At 40.1% G+C, this 19,860-nt stretch overlaps 1 protein-coding gene across 9 annotated transcripts in view; it reads right to left on the bottom strand.

Annotated features, from left to right (window-relative positions):
- Positions 1–4,357: 4,357 nt before the first annotated feature.
- The window catches only part of ZFYVE16 (zinc finger FYVE-type containing 16), a 55,495-nt gene continuing 39,992 nt past the window's right edge, over positions 4,358–19,860 (bottom strand). For all 9 annotated transcript variants that reach the window (XM_050946105.1, XM_050946106.1, XM_050946104.1 and 6 more), the window contains 8 exons: positions 14,701–14,783; positions 12,809–12,913; positions 11,552–11,699; positions 10,373–10,453; positions 9,571–9,733; positions 7,847–7,949; positions 7,038–7,202; positions 4,358–6,409 (listed from right to left, as the gene is read on the bottom strand). In XM_050946105.1, the coding sequence (XP_050802062.1) occupies positions 6,248–6,409; positions 7,038–7,202; positions 7,847–7,949; positions 9,571–9,733; positions 10,373–10,453; positions 11,552–11,699; positions 12,809–12,913; positions 14,701–14,783 (1,010 nt within the window). In that variant the 3' untranslated portion in view covers positions 4,358–6,247. The remainder of the gene's footprint in view (positions 6,410–7,037; positions 7,203–7,846; positions 7,950–9,570; positions 9,734–10,372; positions 10,454–11,551; positions 11,700–12,808; positions 12,914–14,700; positions 14,784–19,860) is intronic.

Below are 19,860 nucleotides of genomic sequence, written 5' to 3'. Positions count from 1 at the left end.
GGCTACAACAGATAAACCAGCCTCAGTTCTTTCTCTACTACACAGTCCCATGGAGACTAAATTCTGAAGCAGAGGGAACGGAGGGCAGGTAGTGGAGCACCCATAGGAACACAAATCTCAAAAAAACTCATTACAGTACAAGGTAAGTAACCTCTCCTCATTTGAGTAGTATCTATGTTGGTGCTTCATAGACATGATGCTAATGCAGAACCCTCTGACGGAGGTGGGAACTTTGGAACCTGGTCTAGAACTTTACAGACTGAAAAGGTAGCATGGATTGTGGGCAGAAGCTCCTTGGGGGGGTGGTAGGGCAGTGAAGGGAGGTACAAGATTTGGCTGTGTGTGATGCAGCCAGTTCCTGGAGATTCCTACCTGCTCCTGGGCCTGTTCCAGCCCATCCAGGTCTTGCTTCTGAGCCTGGGCTCCCTGGCTGGATCCCAGTCACTCCAGCCCCCACTATTTCCATTGCAGGCACTCTAACATCTGCTTTAGAGACATGACCAAGGCATAATGCCTTGAGGAGATGTGAACAAAGGCCCATGTAGCAGCTTTGCAGATTTCCACAACAGGAACATCATTCAGTAAGGCAGAGTTCCCCAAGGTGTGAAGAGCAGAAGGGTTTCTTTTTAGGTGGCTCAGATGCTGTATGGTAGGTGGAGAAAAAAACAGTTGCTTGCCTGGGGCAGAGTGATGGCAGCACATGGACCTAGGGAGCTGGGGTCTCTGCTTCCCAGGAGCTGGGTAAGGAGCCTGCACCAGCACCCATGGCACACCCGTTTTAGTCAGGGGTATTTTTAGTAAAAGTCATGGGCAGTAAAGAAAAATTCATGACCTGTGACCTGTCCAGGACTTTTACTAAAAATACCCCTGACTAAAACTTAGCCTTAATCATGAGCTCCCACTCTGAATAGGAATCATAATTGCCTAACCTGCAGTGCGCCATGGAAAGAAGCATTACCAGATTACTTCTGGCATTCACTGAGTAGCTTCCCATGACAGACCATTGCTTTTGGGTTTGGGAAACAAGCACTGAGTGGTGGGATTGCATCATTATGCAGGTCTGAGATGACACACAGTGGCTACAGAACTTCCAGGTGTGGAAAGCCATCTTCCTAGAACTGTGTGTGGAGCTCGCCCAGCCCTGAGGTGCAAGGACACCAAAATGAGAGCAATCCTCTCGATGGAGACGCATATGGTGAGTGCTGTGTGGAAGCTGGTGATTCCAGACTGTTACCAGTCTGTCATGAATCAGTTTGGAGCTGGGAAGTTCACTGTGGGAGCAGCATTAATCCAAGTGTGCAGAAGCAGGTATTTGCATAATCAAACACTATTAGATGCTCCATCTCTGGCTAGAGCAGTTCAAACTGAGGGCAGTTCATCCATTATAGCCATATATACCTTGGAACAGGATACAAAGATAGCTATGGCACATGCACAGACTGAACAAGCACTGCAGCCACAAATCTGATCGGCGCATATTCACCTTAGGTGGAGTACCTATAGGGACACTGCTTGAAGAAGAATTTGAAGGTACTGTTACCTTGGAAGAGTGAGTCAGTTATTTAGCAATCAAAACTAAATTTCTTTGCATATCTGTCTAACCATATGTATTCCATGTCTCTTCCAATCTTTAAAATGCTCTGGTTTGTGATTTGGGTTAAAACCTAGATTATTTGACAATGGACTCTATTGGTGAGGGGAAATACATTTATTTAGTTCTATTCCAAACCCCCAGAGTAGCCTTCATTAAGGAATTTGTATAAATTTCTAGAGGATGTGACTATAAATCCAGGGTAACCTAGTAATATTTAGACCACCACAATTTTCTTGTTCAATGAAGACCGAGTGTTTGGGTGGATTAGAGCACTTGCAGTCTATTATTTGACCTGACTGGCTTGACAGTTCCATAATTTAGAATAGCTACATCATCATGTTTAATGAATCTGTGCAAAGTATATATATACCTCACTTAATCTATATACATTCAAAACATTCTACCTTCCTCTTAAAGTTTTATGTTGGGAAGTTTGTAGGAAGACTTTTGAAACAAGATATCCTTCACAAAAATATTCATGGTGGTTGTGTAGCTGTTCTTCCCAACCTAGAAGCTACATACGTTCCCCAGCACTCCAAGTTGTTTTTTTTTCTCCCTGAAGTAATGGCTTGTCATTAAAATCATTCAGCTTTTCTATGATGAGATTTGAATTCCAAGCTATTTTAGAGAATATGTTGCCCAAGTGTTTTCTAGATGACGACTTCTCCGAGTACAGTGCAATTGTCCCCAGCATTTCACATTTGGCATATATTCAAAGCCCAATATTTGGATTATGGATATGAATATGGATTCGATAGGGGAATGACAGGCAGATACCAACTCTACCCGTTGTTGTATTGCTACCTTGTCTAGTACAAATAAAATGAAAAGTCTATACCTGTGTCCTGCTAAGTTGGAGTGTGGCTAAGCGCTATATGTACATTTAAACACCAAAAAGAAAAATACATGTATATGCTTACCCAAGGTTCCTTCCACTGCACTGGGCTTGTGGGTGCTTGGCTGGTGAGACTGGCTAGACTCCAGTGGAATCTCAACCAAGTCTTGGCTCACAGCATAGCCATAGTTGGACCTGCACCCTGCTGCAGGTCCCCCATCCTCTTCTTCCTGCTTACTGTTAACTGCAGGGGTCTCTATCTCCAGTTCCTAAGAGGTATCTACATGGTCTGCAAGGTGCTGGTGGGGTCTGTCAAGTATGACATGCAGCTTGTTGTAAAAATTGCCAGGTCTGTGACTTGGCAGATCAACTGTTGGCCTTTCTGGCCTTGTAGTATGGCCACTGCTGTTCCTCATTGTACCCCCCAACCTACTTCCCCTGTGAAATTTTAGTAAATGTCCATGTTTCTATGACAATTCTCTCTCTGTGCCTGCACAGTCTCTTCTACCCACAGGCTCAAGAGATCCAATACCTCCCATCTGCTTCAAGCAGGAATGCATCTAGAGCATTGAGCCAGCCTGGGCAGTTGAGCACTTGTGCACAAAGAAAAGCTCATAGGTGTACTCAACCAGCTGGGCAATCAGAAAAAGGCATTTCAAAATACAGAAGATTTTTAAAGAGAAGGCTTGGCTTCTGGTCTCTGAGCCCTGGGCACTGGAGTTCATAACTGTGAGACAGTCACCAGTGAGAGAGCTGCTGGAATACTGTTGAGGTTGAAAGAGATAACAGAGTGTCTAAATTTGCACTGTGTCGACATCGGTAGGTCAAACCATGGCTCAATGCTATTTGGGAAGGTGGTATTACTGCGTCACTCTAATGGGGTACTCACATTGGCCAAAGAAAAATTTCAGTAGAGACATATACAGCTAGGTTGATGCAAGGAGACTTATGTCAATATAACTTTCTAATGTAGACCAGGCCTTAGTTATTTTGGTGTATGTTTGTGGATTGTCCCCATGCAGTTGCAAAATAAATAAGTTGGGTTTTATTTGTATCTGTTATTTTGGTGCAAGTTTGCAAGTGAAGGAGACTGATGATAAACTGTTAATGATACTTTCCCATCCTGCAGCAACAGCCTACATTGACACACAATTAAGATAAAGGGGTGTTCTGTTGGGTAATTGAGGGAAGGAGAGTCCACACTCTCACCTTCTCCAGTAGACTGTGCAGAGCTTCAGTTTGTATTCAGTTCACATTTAGCAGGGTTTTTTTCAATAGGCAATAGGGCTAAAAACTAAAGAAAATTAAAGCATAGACTGATGACCCTGATGTTGGAGCGCACATGGCCCCCTCTGCTCCATTCTTTTATGTCTATCACTGATTATACTACTGCACCTTTCTTTAAAAAGCCTCAGTTTTTGGACAGGAGCCACTCGTGTGGTTTGTCTTCCAAACCAGGAAAGTTACTATGGGTATGTCTACCACTACCTGCCAGATTGGCGGGCAACGATCAATCCAGTGGGTGTCGATTTATTGCTACTAGTCTAGACATGAAAAATCGATCCCCGAGCACTCTCCCGTCAACTCCTGTACTCCAACACTTTCAGAGGTGCAGGCGGAGTCAACAGGGGAGCAGCAGCAGTCGACTGACCGCAGTGAAGACACTGGGGTGAGTAGAATCTAACTAGATGCACGTAGCTGAAGTTGCATAACTAACATAGATTCCCCTCCTCCCTCCCTGGTGTAGACCAGGCCGATGAAACATTTCATGTTGGTCTGTTTATTTGTTGGTAAATTACAGGCTATTGTCTACAGCTGTATTTGGAAATAAACACAGAGATTCCTTTGTTAAGAGCAGTCCATGCTCCAAGTGCAACAGCAGAACTAAACAAAGAGAAACTCTGAAGACAGAAAAAACTGACAAAATATAGTAAATGTTTGTCAAATGTATGTTTTTTGTTTTTAACAGAAGAACAAAGTTATTTTATCTCATCTGATAAACACTTAAGTCAGTTTTATTTGTTAGCAATAATTATTAAATGAAACTGAAACGTTAAATGGCAAGAATTTAAGACATGAGTCTAATTTCCAATAACCAATATGGCAACAAAAAAGACAAAATAATTAATCTGCAAACTGCTTTCATCTGCTATAACTGTACTTAACATTGACAAAGGACATGACAATGGTCATTTGACTATTGTCCATGTTTCAAACACTGCATGTCCCTGCTGTCCTCTTAACTACTTTCAGAAGACTGGACATTCATCTTATTCATGCTGCCTATGTTAATGTCTTTGGCTGGTCCAGAGAACTGCAATTCATCTCTCAACAAAAATTGTGTGCATTACTATAATGAATACCTAGTTTCTTCTAGCCTAAGACCTTAAATCCTGAACCCTTCCATTAATATGGGTCTTCAAGCTGCGGGGAATAGGTCTGGTGACATTTTTATTTTATTTTATTTTTTAAGTTACTAGTTGCGTTTTTGATACAAAAACCATATAAGTATCCCCTTTGAGAATCAAGAAGGCATCTAGATGTTTAGATTTTTAATGGTCTGTCAGTCTACAACTCTAAACATTTACTCAAATGATTCGGTCTTGGATATAGCGTGTTCTGATTCTCTTCAAAGTGAACAGGTACATTATGCAATAGTTATCATACCTGATTGTTGTTCACTGAACTTCAGTACTCAGGCACAAATTACAAGCATCGTCTTAGTTCTTAATTGCTAATACCCCAGTATCAAAAATATGTACTATACAAAGATCCTCAAATATGCCAAAACAAACTTATCATGAAAATTCACACTTAATACATTTTCTCTCTGAAAAATAAACAGGGCTACCAAGAGATCTCAGAAGTTAGAGATGGGATCAGAAAAGATATTACAGGTTTCATGCCTGACTTATTGCTACAGGACTACTACTTAAAGGGTCATCTGGCCTGTTCTTAATCACTCTTGGAAGTCCCAAATTACAAAGGTACATATAAGCACAGGGGAAAAAAAACAATTAGTGTAATACAAAAATGATACCCAACAAAGTTAGATAAGTCATTATAAATACATAAGGAAATCAGCTACACCATAAAGAGACTCAGTTTAAAAGCACAAGTTTCAAAAGCACCAACAAACATGTCAAATGTCTTGATTTTTAAGTCAGGACAAGTCCAATTATGAAATCTTAAAAAAAAATTCAAAACCCACAACATAGCTGGCAAAGTTTTGTTCTCTATTCTTCCCCCACAATCAATATCAGATTGTGCAGGCAAATTCCAAATATAAGTACACAGTATCTGTTTACAGCCAACCCTCAGAGATTTTATATTTGGATCTCAACAGCAAGCAACAGTTCTATACCAATTAAATATACTTTATACGATTTTTTAAAAAAATGTAAATATAGTCCATTTGCACATCCACATGGAGTGTCCCAGCTTTAGGTTACATCTAATCTTAAGGACTGTTACTAAAATATTTGCTTGGGTTTAAGAGGTATATGGCTTAACCTTACAATGCACATAGTAAATGCTACAGTTTGCTTAGAGGTAATGAGTCCTGGCCTTTTTTCAGTGACTGTATTAAGTGTAAAGTTTCGGAACCTTAGGAAATCTTCAACTTGACAATTCTTTTATGCTGGAGATGGAGGAGAGTTGGTTCATTTTTTTAGAAGCAAAACCCAGTTTAAAATCTATTACTAAACCTTTTTTAATAAATCTTAACATTTTTTAGTGTTGGTAGCATTACAGCTTTGGTGTTGGGTTAGTTCTAGCAAATCAGATTATACGTAGTATAATATATGCTGTCATTTATATTAAAAGAGGTATTCTGTAAGAAAAAATATTAATTCCATTTCCAATGGTAAGCTTGTGGGGTCTGATGTCCCACCATGGATCACAGGAATCAGAGCACTGTCCAGGTCATTTAGATAATGCTGTGGAAGATGTTGGCCTCCAGATCCTAACTGATACTCAACCTAAAATAAAAAAAGTTATATTAAGGGGATATATTACATATTAATACAAGCCAAAAGTAGAGGTGCAGTAGATGCACTGTGCAAACATCGCCATCAGTATAAAACAAATTTCAGCTCAAGTTTTCTATTATAAAAAGTGGTATTGAAGAGACTTTGGGCAAGTCAACACTTTCACTGGCAAGAAGGTTTTGTGTTTAGAACTGTGAAACACGGCCTTCTGCTCATAGAGTAACCTGCCTTCAACACTGCAAGGTACTGCAAGTTCAAGATGCAAGCAACCAGAAATATTGTGAATTAGTTACTTAATGACAGACCACTGAAAACTATCAAACTTTAAACAAAAAGCACAAGTTTAAATTGTGGTGATCTGTAAAATTTCTGCATCTCTCTCAGCTAAGATCTTGAAGTTGTAGTTTCTCTAGGAGCAAGAGGGATTGAGTCTAATTCTCAGACTTGTGTTCTGACTTCTTTCCAGGTACATCCATTGCTGGTAATGGACTTTAAATTTGGCGATGTGGGAAGGTTTAATAGGACTAGAGAAGCTGTACCTAAATACCATTATTTTAAGGTGGTGATATTAAATAATGTTTATTTATTTACATATATATCTCTAATAAACAAAAATTACCAAATCAGTATCAATGGAGACTCTGAGACCTAGCTTATTCATCCCATTATTTTTCAGCGTTTTGAGATGCAGGCAAAGAGCAGCACTGCAAGCTACAGCAATCTCTTTTGCAAACTGATACGGTGTTGCACTGGATAGCTCGTGGTCCTTTAGGATATAGAACACCTGAAAGTATAGTAAGGACACAACATTAGTGACTTTTTTGGTATGAATTTCAAAGTTGTCAAAATGGCTCAATGTACAGTATCACTGCTTAAGATGCAGTCAAATTACCTATACTTGTTTATTGGCAAAAGACTTTCAGCTTTGGAATTGGATAGTTTATCAGTAACAAGACACTTCTAATATAACTGTCCATTTTTATTACACATATTATGATAGTGCCCAAATGTGCTAGGTGCTTTCCAAAACTAGGAAGAGACAAGAAGTCCCCAAACAGCAAATACTGTGTTAGTACTGTTGCAAAGTATCCTCACAAATTAAAATACTTAGTGAATTAACAAGTAGCCATGAGAATAACTGGATTAAAAGTTTCATAATTGCATTAAAAGTTTTTTTAAAAGGAAAATATATCACCCCGATTTAAAAAATAAAATCGCTTCTATCCACAAATTTGATATGAGAGTCAGAGAGAACATCAAGAACATAGTTGACATGTTCCTACAGCTGCATGCCAAAAATGAACTAGTTTCTGTGGTAGCACCTTCCCTTTATCAGTATTATTAATGCTATTTAGAACAACAATTGGTATAAATAAATCTGATATTTTAACATATAAACAAACCATTTACTAGTATTAATTTACTTACTTCAGTACACTTCATAAGTTTTTCCTCAGTTTCAAAATCTCCCTGTAGTATTCTTTCACTTTGAATTCCTTCCATTGACTTTCCATCTACTGGACTTATAACTCTATAGAATAAGTGTATAATAAATTAAAACTGAACCAGAGCATTCTTTCATCTAAAAATCAACTGTTCAACTTAAAAACCCATTGCTTTAAGTTAAATCAAACTTCAAAGAATAAAATTACAGCTCTTCTCAATATATAAATAAAATTTGTAGTATCAAAATACATACAAAAAGAGAGGCCGTGGTACGTGGATGTTTTACACTGCAAACATTTCCATATACATTTATCTAGAATTCAGATAGGGGTTAAACACACACACTTTACCTATGAGTACCTAATAGACTAAGATTAAGCAGGTCAGTAGATCTCCAGCTTTTCCTTCTATTTCCTAAGAGAAGCTTTTATGGACCACCTCCCTGGGGCATTGTGTGTGTGTTCTAGTTGGTCCTAGGAGTCACTAGAAAAAGGACTAAGTCAAGACCATAATTTGAGAACCACTGTTTTATGATATTTAACTATAATGAAAGAGACACTAATTTTGAACACTAATCATGATTTATTCAGACACACTATAACTAGGGCCCTACCAAATTCGCAGTCCATTATGGTCAATTTCACAGCCACCGGTCATTAAAATTGGTAAATGTAATGTTTTCAGGTGTTTAAATCTGAAATTTCACAGTGTTGTAACTGGGGCGGTCCCGACACAAAAGCAGAATGGGGGAGTCCACAAACCTGTTGTAGGGGGATCATGGGATTGCCACCCTCATTTCTGTGCTGCCTTCAGAGCTGGACTCTGAAGGCAGCAACGGCAGAGCTTCCTGCAGCTGCAGGAGGTGGGTCTGATTCAACATTACACACACACACACACACACACACACACACACACACACCCACCCACCCCCCAAACAGCTGTGCAGGAAATGGATAAGTCCTGTCTCTCCTCTGCCCAGCTGGAGCTAGGAGCCCCCTTTGCTGAAGCTCTCCTAGGAACAAGGGGACATCAGATTTCACAGGGAAGGGCTTATTTCACGATCCATGACACATTTTTCACGGCCATGAAATCTGTAGGGTCCTAATTGTAACAAAACATTCTCTAAGCCATCTAAAATTAAACTCTTAATCAGTGGTTTTCAACCTGTGCTCAATGGACCCACAGGTCTAGGATTTCCAAGAGGTCTACACCTCCATTTGAAATTTTATAGAAGTCCACAAATGAAAAGAGGTTGAAAACCATTGTCTTAAACCAATTCATATGTTATAGTACTGTTAGTGCCCTGACAGTCACAGCCACGGGGGTGGGCAGGGGAATCTTGCAGCCCTCACTGAGTAGCCCCCCTCTATCTAACGAATGACATTGTTGAACTCTGAAGGGAGCCAACCAGTCCTCGTCAGACAGATGGACTGTGACTAAAAACAGGCAACACCATAAGACGACCCTGTTCCCACCGCTCCCAAACCAGGCAGTTATTAAAATCTCAGAAGACCATTGTAGTCTAAAGTTGTTCTCGTAGCGATATCTAGAGGCGCACAGGCAGTTTTCACTCCTATTTCCTTGGCAGCTTTAAAACTAATATCTTGCTATTTAATTACAATACTTCATTTTCCACAGTTCAAGACAGGTGGAAAGAGAAGAGAAAATTCCAACCACCACACAGCTTTAGTAACAAATATTCATACCCTTGGTTTACTTTTTCTTCACTCTCTACCCAGCAAATATCTACATATTCTTTTAGTTCTTCTGCATCCATTTTGCCACATGTAATTTTAAAGTCCTTTTTGTCCCTTAAAGCTTGACGTAGACCTTCCATCGTTTCTGGAGTTATTTGTACCATTAGTCCATCTAAAAGAGAAACAGTAAAAGTTCCCACTTTCCTTTAGAGAACAAAAAGGGAAGATTACTTTAATAGAACCTTGCCTAGTCAACTGATCCTCTTGAATTGTTTAAGAAATGCAACTTCACAAGCCTGTAAGGAGAATATTGACTTTTTTCCTCATCACCATGTGAAATTCTATATGAAAAATTGTTAGTTCAATTTTCAAAGCTTTTTTGGTAAAAAAGGTAGACTAATGGAGCTGACGTTCCATCTGATCAAAGTTTATTTCATGAAGCTTGAACAACTTAGTGAGCCACAAAATGTGACACAAAAGTAAAAGTAAAAACTTAAGCATAAAGGAAACAACTGAATTGAATTCTCCTATACGCTTCTCATGTTGAAATTCTTTACAAAATAACAGGTATTAAGTAAAGAGGTCCAAAAAAGCCACATAGTGAAAGTGTCCTCAAACAATGTATGTCCCAAATTACGAATTTACATAACATGATTTATGTGCAAGTATTTTTTTTTAAGTTACAAACCTTGAAGAAAAAGTTTAGTTTACAAAGGGATAGACTCTTAATCACATCAGTATTATGCAGAGTAGTCTTCCAACACCAATTCTTTGCCTCTTAACAAGGAATCATTTAAGATGCAATTCATACCTTCAACTATACTTGATTTAGCAAGAAATCCTGAAGATGTTTTTAGGGCTCCATTGAATACTACAAAACTTGCACCTGTAACTAAACACAGAAGTAAACACATCAGGTACTTCATATTGTCCATTTTTATCCTTAGTGAGTTAAAAGTCACTTTGAAAGTGTAAAGCACTATACATCAAGTGCTAAGTATTATGCTACACCGAAAGTGCGCATAAAAGTTCTTCAGCTATAGGAAGATGTGCTGATGTGGCTCTTGCTAGCGTCAAGAGAATTCATTCCTTGAAATAAGGCCTAGAAAAATGCACTGATTTTGCTAACTTTTTGAGTTTTAGGGAGACATGCAGCATCCCAACAAGATGTTGGCAGTCGTACAGGCACAGTAGCCAAAGAAGAAAACTGTGAAAGAATAGAAAATATGTAGGGCCTAAAATTTGCTTCCTGCTTATACATAAAGTTACCTTTAAAATTAGGTTTTAATTTCTGGAACATTCTATTAAGTAAAATAATGACTCCACTTTAAATGGCCTTAAAACCTGTAAAAACCCATTTACTTCACCATTAAATCTTCCCCTTGTCACTACAGACAGCTTGCTAGGCATTGATTAATGTTTTCAAAGCACTATATAAACAAGAATTTAACTACTGTTAATTACTCTTATTAGTCTCTAGCCTAAGATGTAACTAGACAGATGTAAAAGATATGTAACCATCTAGAATCTGAAAGATATTCTGCAATTTATAGCAATTTTAAGAGTGTCAAAGTAACAGACCAGATTCAACAGCACCCCTTTAAAATGTAAGCTGATCTAAGAACTGTATGATGTGGTCATAAAATATAAAAAGCTTCTGAAAAGGGACAAGTAACAGGTCAAAAATTTGAGTGAAATTTGAATAATTTAGTGTAAATGGAATGTTAAGTGGAGGTTGTCAAACAATGCTTCATGTAATTAAAGTATTTTTGCTAACCACTGAATGTCATACATATATGTCATGTACCCTTTTATTATTGTTTGGCTGCTTCATATTGTGGTCAAGGCATTTGACATTATACTGGATCATCTGCCCACACAAACTACACGAATATACACCTTTTGTTCCTAGTAATCCCCTAAAACATTTGAGTGCACATACCAGTTTCAGAGGTTTGACAGAACACTAAAAACATAATAAGCCACTTACCTCTCCTAGGGCAGCCAGTAGCACTGTTTGCTTGTGTTTGATAGACTCCATCACTCTGTACACAAACTAAGTGAGAATCTGCTTCAGTGCTAAAACTGGCTCCAATGCTAATAACATGCTCATTAGAAGAATGTATTACTTTCATTACCTGCAAATACAAAACGTTCATTTAGAAACTGACATTTCTGCAACAAAATCTTGTTCTGTTTTGTTAAATTCTCTGTGGATTCTGGCTGTATAACAGCTAAGTAGCATTTTTCAGGTAAAATGCTGTATTACAAAAATAACTGCCTCTATATGTGAGCATTACCTTTCTCTACAAAAAGCTGAAGTATAATTTACATTTTAAAATCCTTTTTTAGAACAGATTTTTTATGGAACTTGCAATAGCTTATCGGGGTATATTTATATGAACTTGTGACCATAACTTCAAAGTTCTACTGATTGGGAAAAGTCAGTCTGAGTGAGTAGTCCCCGACCAAGTATACCACCAAGTATTAAGGATCTCCCAAGAGACCTTCATTTTTTATGTATAGGACAACCCAGTTTGCAAAATCTGGACGAATCCTAAAGCTTCATAGCCTAAGAGGGTCCCGAAAAACAGAACAAGAGAGTTTATTGTTTGTTTCCATCATAGTTCCAAGCAGATCTACAGTAAATATGCAAAACCAGTATGAATTCTGAGAAGACTGAAATTTGCAAAAAACTATTTGAAATAGCTTTATATATATTATATATAAATAAAATTATGCTTTTGTAAAGCCACCTTTTAAACTAGAACAAAACTTCACAGTAGAAGAAGCTGAAGGCCTAAACATCCTTGGAAGAAATTTCAGTGAAATCTTTTTCCTCCTCATTTCTATTACCAATTAGCACCTATACTAAACACTAATCTTCCTGCTTAACATCGTAGCATGACCTAGGCAATATTGCTCACCTCTTAAGACTAAAGCAGGGGGTTAGTCTATAGGGAAAAAGGTGCTTGGTTTTGTTTTTTTTTTTTTTGTTAGACACTCAAAGTTTAAGAACTGAAAAATTAGTCCACTGAATAGTGAACAAAAGCAATCATAGGCCTCTCTGATTTGGAGAAGACAATACCCTCCAATGAGGTGTTTTGCATTTTGCAGCTTCTAGTTAAATTGGCTCACAGTGTTCTTGTGAACTTCTCATCTTTAAGATTTCAGAGCTATTATAGAAGGAAAACGGAAGGGTTAGATTTCCTGAATAAATTCGTATGATCTACAAAATGATACTCACTTCATCGTATCTTCTCAGAGGGATTTTAATGCAGCTTTTACCCATTTCCATATGGATAAATAAATTATCTATGGTATGCAAGGTATATTGATAATTTCTAAGGTCCTGTAACAAACAAAATACTTGATTAACTGACTGTTTAAGCAACATAAAGTTTTAACCACTGACATCCCATCATTTCTAAAAACCAAACACACTGCATCACTTAAAATCTACCCATAACAGAGTTTTCAGAAGTTTACTTGAGCTAAAGGAATCTCAGTTAGCTGCAGCAGTACTGTTACTGGTGAGTGTGCCCATACTAGGAAAAACAAAAGTGATTTTTTTTAACGTGTGTTAGTTAACACATGGTGTCACACGGTAAATTCCTATTGTGGCCAATGCAGTTACAGTTTTATGTAGCATTTACTAGTGTTTACCTTCACCTGTTAACACATGTTAAAACTACAACTGCCTTGTCCAAAGTAGGATTTTACTATGTATTAGCTAACACATTGTAAAAACCTTTTTCCCTAGTAAACACAAGCTCTGCAGGCCAGTTACCACAAGGCAACAATCAGAAATAGCCATCTAATATACCATAAGCTTCAGCTGGACTGTATCGTTTTAGCAATATTAAGGATGTGCCTGTCAAATGATTTCTTTAAACAGAAAGCTAGGATCACCTTAACTAAGGATACTGCCATCTCTGCATAACGTTGAGTTTTACAGTAAAACTGTTTAAATATAGTACTTTGTAATTCTCACATTTTTTTGTCCTCAGGGCACTCTTGGGAGGCAAATATTCTTCTTATTTCCATTTTACAGAGAGGGAAACATGCTAAGTGACTTGCTGGATACGAACTATGGTCTAACTGAGCAGTGTAACAGAAAGTAAGTAATGTAATCATCTCAACATACTAGTTGGTAGCGCCAGATCTTGTCAAAACAAACAGATTAAAACAAAGCTAGTTTTTATAAACAAACCAAAAAAGGGGCAGCAAAGGTTTCTAAAAAGGGAACTTTGCCCAAAACACTTGTTCTTATTTCAGCTTTCCAGAAAACTTCTACCCTAGGCCAAGAAACTGACATTTAACATGCTTCAAATTTAACCAATTTGGTTATGTTAAAGAGTGTCAAGCCAGCATCAACCTGAACTACAGAGATTACTGTCTATTCAAAATTCTTGCCAGCAATAGTTATCACCATTCAGCTGAAAAAGTTGTTGTCCCTTCTGGGCATGCACTCTAAAATAGTTTTAACCCTGCCTGATCTAGTTTGGATAAAATGGATAAAAGTCCAGTGTTACGTGTTGTTACAGAGGACAAAAGATTTAATTATGATCAAGTCCAAGTACAGCCTTACTAGAGAATGCTCATACTCTTAAATGAAGTAGTTTGTAGTCTCCAGCTTGTTTACATTTCTCTAAAAAAATGTGTAGGTGAGCTGTTTGCAATAAAGCATATCAAGGCAGCATGCTGTAGCAAGCAATTAAATTTAGATCATGTCACAGTACTGCTGCAACAGCCTGAAGAGCAAAAGTTTATCACTCATAAACCCAAGTCTCCCTAGATATCAGCAGAGCCAGTCACCAGATCATTGCCTAAAGCTTTCTTACTGAAAGAGCTGATTAATATTAACTACTTATTTTAAATGAATAAACCAAAGTTATATTAGTATACTTCAATATCAATAACTAATCTGAAAGGCACAACTTACTACTATTCTAATAGAGCGTTTCATTGTGTGAATAGACTGAAGTCTAACATGCACGTCACACCTAAATTAAACTGTGTTAGAACATTTTTCGCTAAAAGACAAATAGTTCAACTTCAAAATTGTGAGGGTAACTTCACACTCATCTGATGTATAATTAGGAGGGTAAGGAAAATTATGTAAAACTCTTTACTCACAACAAGTAAATTCATGATTGTATGTCCTATCTCCCCAAAGAGAGGCTTTCGGTGTCTGATACTTGTTACAGGAGTTGGGTATGCTTTCACGGGAAGAAAAGAACACTGTCACACATAAAGACCAAGCAAAATACTCTAACCCAATTAAAATATGTGACTTTAAAAAAAAAATAAAAATAAAAAAAGGTCCGATGCAGCCTTTCATTCTTTATGTAAAATGATAGACTCCAGCACTCATTTCACGGAAATGGTATCGGAAAACAAACAGTATCTGTGCTTACTCTGATTCAGCAGCACAAGATGCCTGTATAGCAAATGTGAAAGAACAGCAGCCCCTAAAAGCAAGAAGAGTTCCACAGGAGAGTTGCATTGCAGTGGCAACAGCCAGCTTGTAAACTGGAGTGAATTCCATTCCCCACTTAGACTGTGAGAAAGGTGGTAATTAAGTTTCCACGTTTGAGAGCAATTCAACGCACAACTAATCATCAGTGGGATTTGTGCACCTTGCTTCTTCTACCGCATTTTGTACATCCAAAAAACATATTTTTATGGAACTGACACTGAAAAGTTCTCTCACCTTATGGAGAAACTTGATTACTAATGACCGATATGGAGCTGAGGAATTTAATCCATAATGTATTAGACACTGGTATTAGGTTTACATTAATAAGACCATAAAGCTGTTTTCAGAACACTTCACAAATATTAAATCTGATCATTCAAAAAGGATTCAATATATTGTTTTACATATACACAATCTAAGCTCTTTTGTCAGTACACTCAGATTCCGTATCAGACTGGTTTAGCAAAGTTTGTTTCTCCTGAAACACAATGTGAAGAATCAATATGTCATAAACAGATAGTTAAGGGTTAATGTCTTTTACCTGTAAAGGGTTAAGAAGCTCAGTAATCCTGGCTGACACCTGACCAGAGGACCAATAAGGGGACAAGATACTTTCAAACCTTGGTGGGGGGAAGTCTTTTGTTTGTGCTCTTTGTTTTGGGGGTTGTTCGCTCTTGGGACTAAGAGGGACCAGACGTCAATCCAGGCTCTCCAAATCTTTCTGAATCCGTCTCTCAGGTTTCAAACTTGCAAGTAACAGCCAGGCAAGGCGTGTTAATCTTATTTTTGTTTTCTCAACTTGTAAATGTTCCCTTTTACCGAGAGGATTTTACCTCTGTTTGCTGTAACTCTGAACCTAAGGCTAGAGGGGGTTCCTCTGGGCTATATGAATCTGATTACCCTGTAAAGTATTTTCCATCCTGATTTTACAGAGATGATTTTTACCTCTCTTTCTTTAATTAAAAGCTTTCTTTTTAAGAACCTGATTGATTTTTCCTCATTTTAAGATCCAAGGGGATTGGATCTGGACTCACCAGGAATTGGTGGGGGAGGGGAGGGATGGTTAAGTTCTCCTTGTGTTAAGATCCAAGGGGTTGGATCGGTTTTCACCAAGTTCCTGGTGAAAAAGCCTCTCAAGGCTGCCCAGGGAGGGGAAGGTTTTGAGGGGCAGGAAGTGTTCCAGACACTGAAATTTCTGGATGGTGGCAGTGTTACCAGATCTAAGCTAGTAATTAAGCTTAGAAGTGTCCATGCAGGTCCCCACATCTGTACCCTGAAGTTCAGAGTGGGGGAAGAACCTTGACATGGTGGGCAGCGGTGAGGGATTTTTTAGGAACCAAAAGCCAGTAGGATTTTTTTTTCCTCCTTTCTAGCTGCTTAGAAAGCAGCCTGAAGGCAGAGGTGTTAAGTTTTTTTAACAAGGTTCTTTGTTAAGAGGAGGCTTCAAGCTGTGAGCAAGCAGCCAGCAAAATGAATTTACAAGCTGAATTGTTTTCTCTTTCTTTCTACCTCTCGGCTATAGCTAGTTAAAAAATCCCTGTTAACCAAGCAGCCCTGAGCTGAGTGCATCCCAGTTTCAGTGAACTGCAGAGGGGTGTGGCCAGCACAAGAAAGCAGGAAAATGAGTACCAGTGGAGCAACTAACAAACTAGAGCTGGCTAGGCTGGAAGCAACAGAGAAAGACAATGAACATAAGAGACAGATGGAACTAAAACAATTAGAAATTAATGTAGAAATAGCCAGGGAAGAAGCGGCCCACAAGAGAGCTATGGAGATGAAACAAAAAGAGATGGAGGAGAAGGAAAAAAGAGAAAGAAAGAGAAGAGAAAGCCAAAGAGGCTGACCACCGGAGGGCTATTGAGATCCAGAGGGAGGCACACAAGCAGGCCCTGGAATTAGCAAGGGCTAAGCAGGATGTACCTGCCAACTCTAACAACCCTTCTCCAGGTACTGCTTCCCATCCCAGAAAATTCCCCACCTACAAGGCAGGTGATGATACTGAGGCCTTCTTAGAAAACTTTGAAAGGGCCTGCCTCGGGTACAGCATCTCTACAGACCAGTACATGACAGAGCTGAGGCCACAGCTCAGTGGACCCTTAGCAGAGGTGGCGGCTGAAATGCCTAAGGAACGCATGAACGATTATGAACTTTTTCAAACCAAGGCCAGAATCAGAATGGGGCTAACACCTGAGCATGCCCGTCGGCGGTTCAGAGCCCTAAAGTGGAAACTAGATGTGTCATTTACCTGACACACCTACCACATTGGAAAGAATTGGGAGGCCTGGATATCAGGACCAAGTGCTAACTCTCTGGAAGAGCTGTCCTTCCTAATGCAAATGGAGCAGTTCTTAGAGGGTGTTCCTGAGGAAATAGAAAGGTACATCCTAGATGGGAAGCCCAAAACTGTAACCGAGGTGGAGGAGATTGGAGCCAGATGGGTGGAAGTGGCAGAAGAAAAAAAAACTACTAGCAAGGGGAGCGAATATCAGAGGGAGCAAACCGAAAATAAACCCTATCACCGGGGGCAACCCAAGACCCCACCTACCACCCAAGGAAAGCCCCAGACACCCTATTGTCCCACCTCACCAGTCTCCAGCAACCCACCTCGACCCAGTGACCACTCAGCTGGGCGATGTTTTAAATGTAATGAGCTGGGACATATAAAGGCCCACTGCCCCAAGAACCCCAACCGAGTGCAGTTCATTACACCACCATCACACCAAAGATTCCCAGGCACAGATGCCTCTCAAATACCCTCGGAGCGAAGGGAAAACTTGAGAGTGGGTGGAAAGAAGGTTACCGCGTGGAGAGACACGGGGGCACAAGTGTCAGCTATCCACCAATCCTTAGTGGACCCCAAATTCATCAACCCAGAGGCCCAAGTGACAATTCACCCATTCATGTCAAAATCTTTAAACTTGCCTACAACTGAGTTGCCTGTCCAGTACAAGGGCTGGTTAGGAATGTGGACTTTTGCAGTCTATGACAATTATCCCATCCCCATGCTACTGGGGGAAGACTTGGCCAACCAGGTGAAGCTGGCCAAGAGGGTGGGAATGGTCACACGCAGCCAGGCCAAGCAAGCTTCCACACCCATCCCTGTTCCTGAGCCGTCCACAAGGGCCCCGTCTGTGTTACCAGAGACCCAGACAGAGGTGGTGGAACCAGATCCTTTGCCAATGACTGCAATAGCCATAGTGCATCTAATCTCAGAACTGGAACTGGAACAGCAACCAGCACCAGAATCGTTGCCAGCACTGACTCCAACACTTACAAACCCATCTATAACTCCAACACCAGAGGGCACCACCAGGCCTGAACTGGCAGAACCAGCGGACAACCCTACCCAGAGCCTGAAATACTCCCTGGTGCACCAGCGGAAAGCGGTTCACAATCAACGAAAACAACCCCGTCACCTACATCGCTTCCAGAGGGACCAAGCCCAAGTCCACAGTCTAAGGAGGAACTGATGTCTCCAGCCTCAAGGGAACAGTTCCAGGCTGAGCAGGAAGCAGATGACAGCCTTCAGAAAGCTTAGGTGGCAGCACGGAGCACCCAACCGCCTCTCAGCTCTTCTAACCGATCCCGGTTTGTTGTAGAACAAGGACTTTTACACAAGGAGACTCTTTCTGGTGGACACCAGGAGGACTGGCGTCCTCAAAGATAGTTGGTAGTTCCAACTAAGTACCGGGTAAAGCTCTTGAGCTTAGCTCATGATCATCCCAGTGGCCATTCTGGGGTGAATAGAACCAAAGACTGTTTGGGGAAGTCCTTCCACTGGGAGGGAATGGGCAAGGACGTTGCTAATTATGTCCAGTCTTGTGAGGTATGCCAACGAGTGGAAAAGCCTCAAGACCAGGTCAAAGCCCCTCTCCAGCCACTCCCCATAACTGAGCTCCCATTTCAGCGAGTAGCTGTGGATATTCTGGGTCCTTTCCCAAAAAAGATCCCCAGAGGAAAGCAGTACATACTGACTTTAGTGGGCTTTGCTACCTGATGGCCAGAAGCAGTAGCTCTAAGCAACACCAGGGCTAAAACTGTGCCAGGCCTTAGCAGACATTTTTGCCAGGGTAGGTTGGCCCACCGACATCCTTACAGATTCGGGAACTAATTTCCTGGCAGGGACCATGGAAAAATCTGTGGGAAGCTCATGGGGTGAATCACTTAGTTGCCACCCCTTACCACCATCAAACCAATGGCCTGGTGGAGAGGTTTAATGGAACTTTGGGGGCCATGATACGTAAATTCGTAAATGAACACTCCAATGATTGGGACCTAATGTTGCAGCAGTTGCTTTTTGCCTACAGGGCTGTACCACATCCCATTTTAGGGTTTTCACCATTCGAACTTGTGTATGGCCACAAGGTTAAAGGGCCATTACAGCTGGTGAAGCAGCAATGGGAACGGTTTACGCCTTCTCCAGGAACTAATATTCTAGACTTTGTAAGCAACCTACAAAGCACCCTCCGACTCTCTTTAGCACTTGCTAAAGAAAACCTAAAGGATGCTCAGGAAGAGCAAAAGGCCTGGTATGATAAACATACCAGAGAGCATTCCTTCAAAGAAGGGGACCAGGTTATGGTCTTAAAGGCGCTACAGGCCCATAAGATGGCAGCATCATGGGAAGGGCCATTCACAGTCCAAGAGCGCCTGGGAGCTGTCAACTATCTCACAGCATTCCCCACCTCAACCCTAAAGCCTAAAGTGTACCATGTTAATTCTCTCAAGCCCTTTTATTCCAGAGACTTAAAGGTTTGTCAGTTTACAGCCCAGGGAAGAGATGACGCTGAGTGGCCTGAAGGTGTCTACTAGGATGG

This window comes from Gopherus flavomarginatus, chromosome 3 (genome assembly GCF_025201925.1).
Source record: "Gopherus flavomarginatus isolate rGopFla2 chromosome 3, rGopFla2.mat.asm, whole genome shotgun sequence".
Taxonomy (NCBI): Eukaryota; Metazoa; Chordata; order Testudines; family Testudinidae; genus Gopherus; species Gopherus flavomarginatus.
Note: the sequence above shows the minus strand (reverse complement) of the source record. Positions and strands in the feature narration are given on the sequence as shown.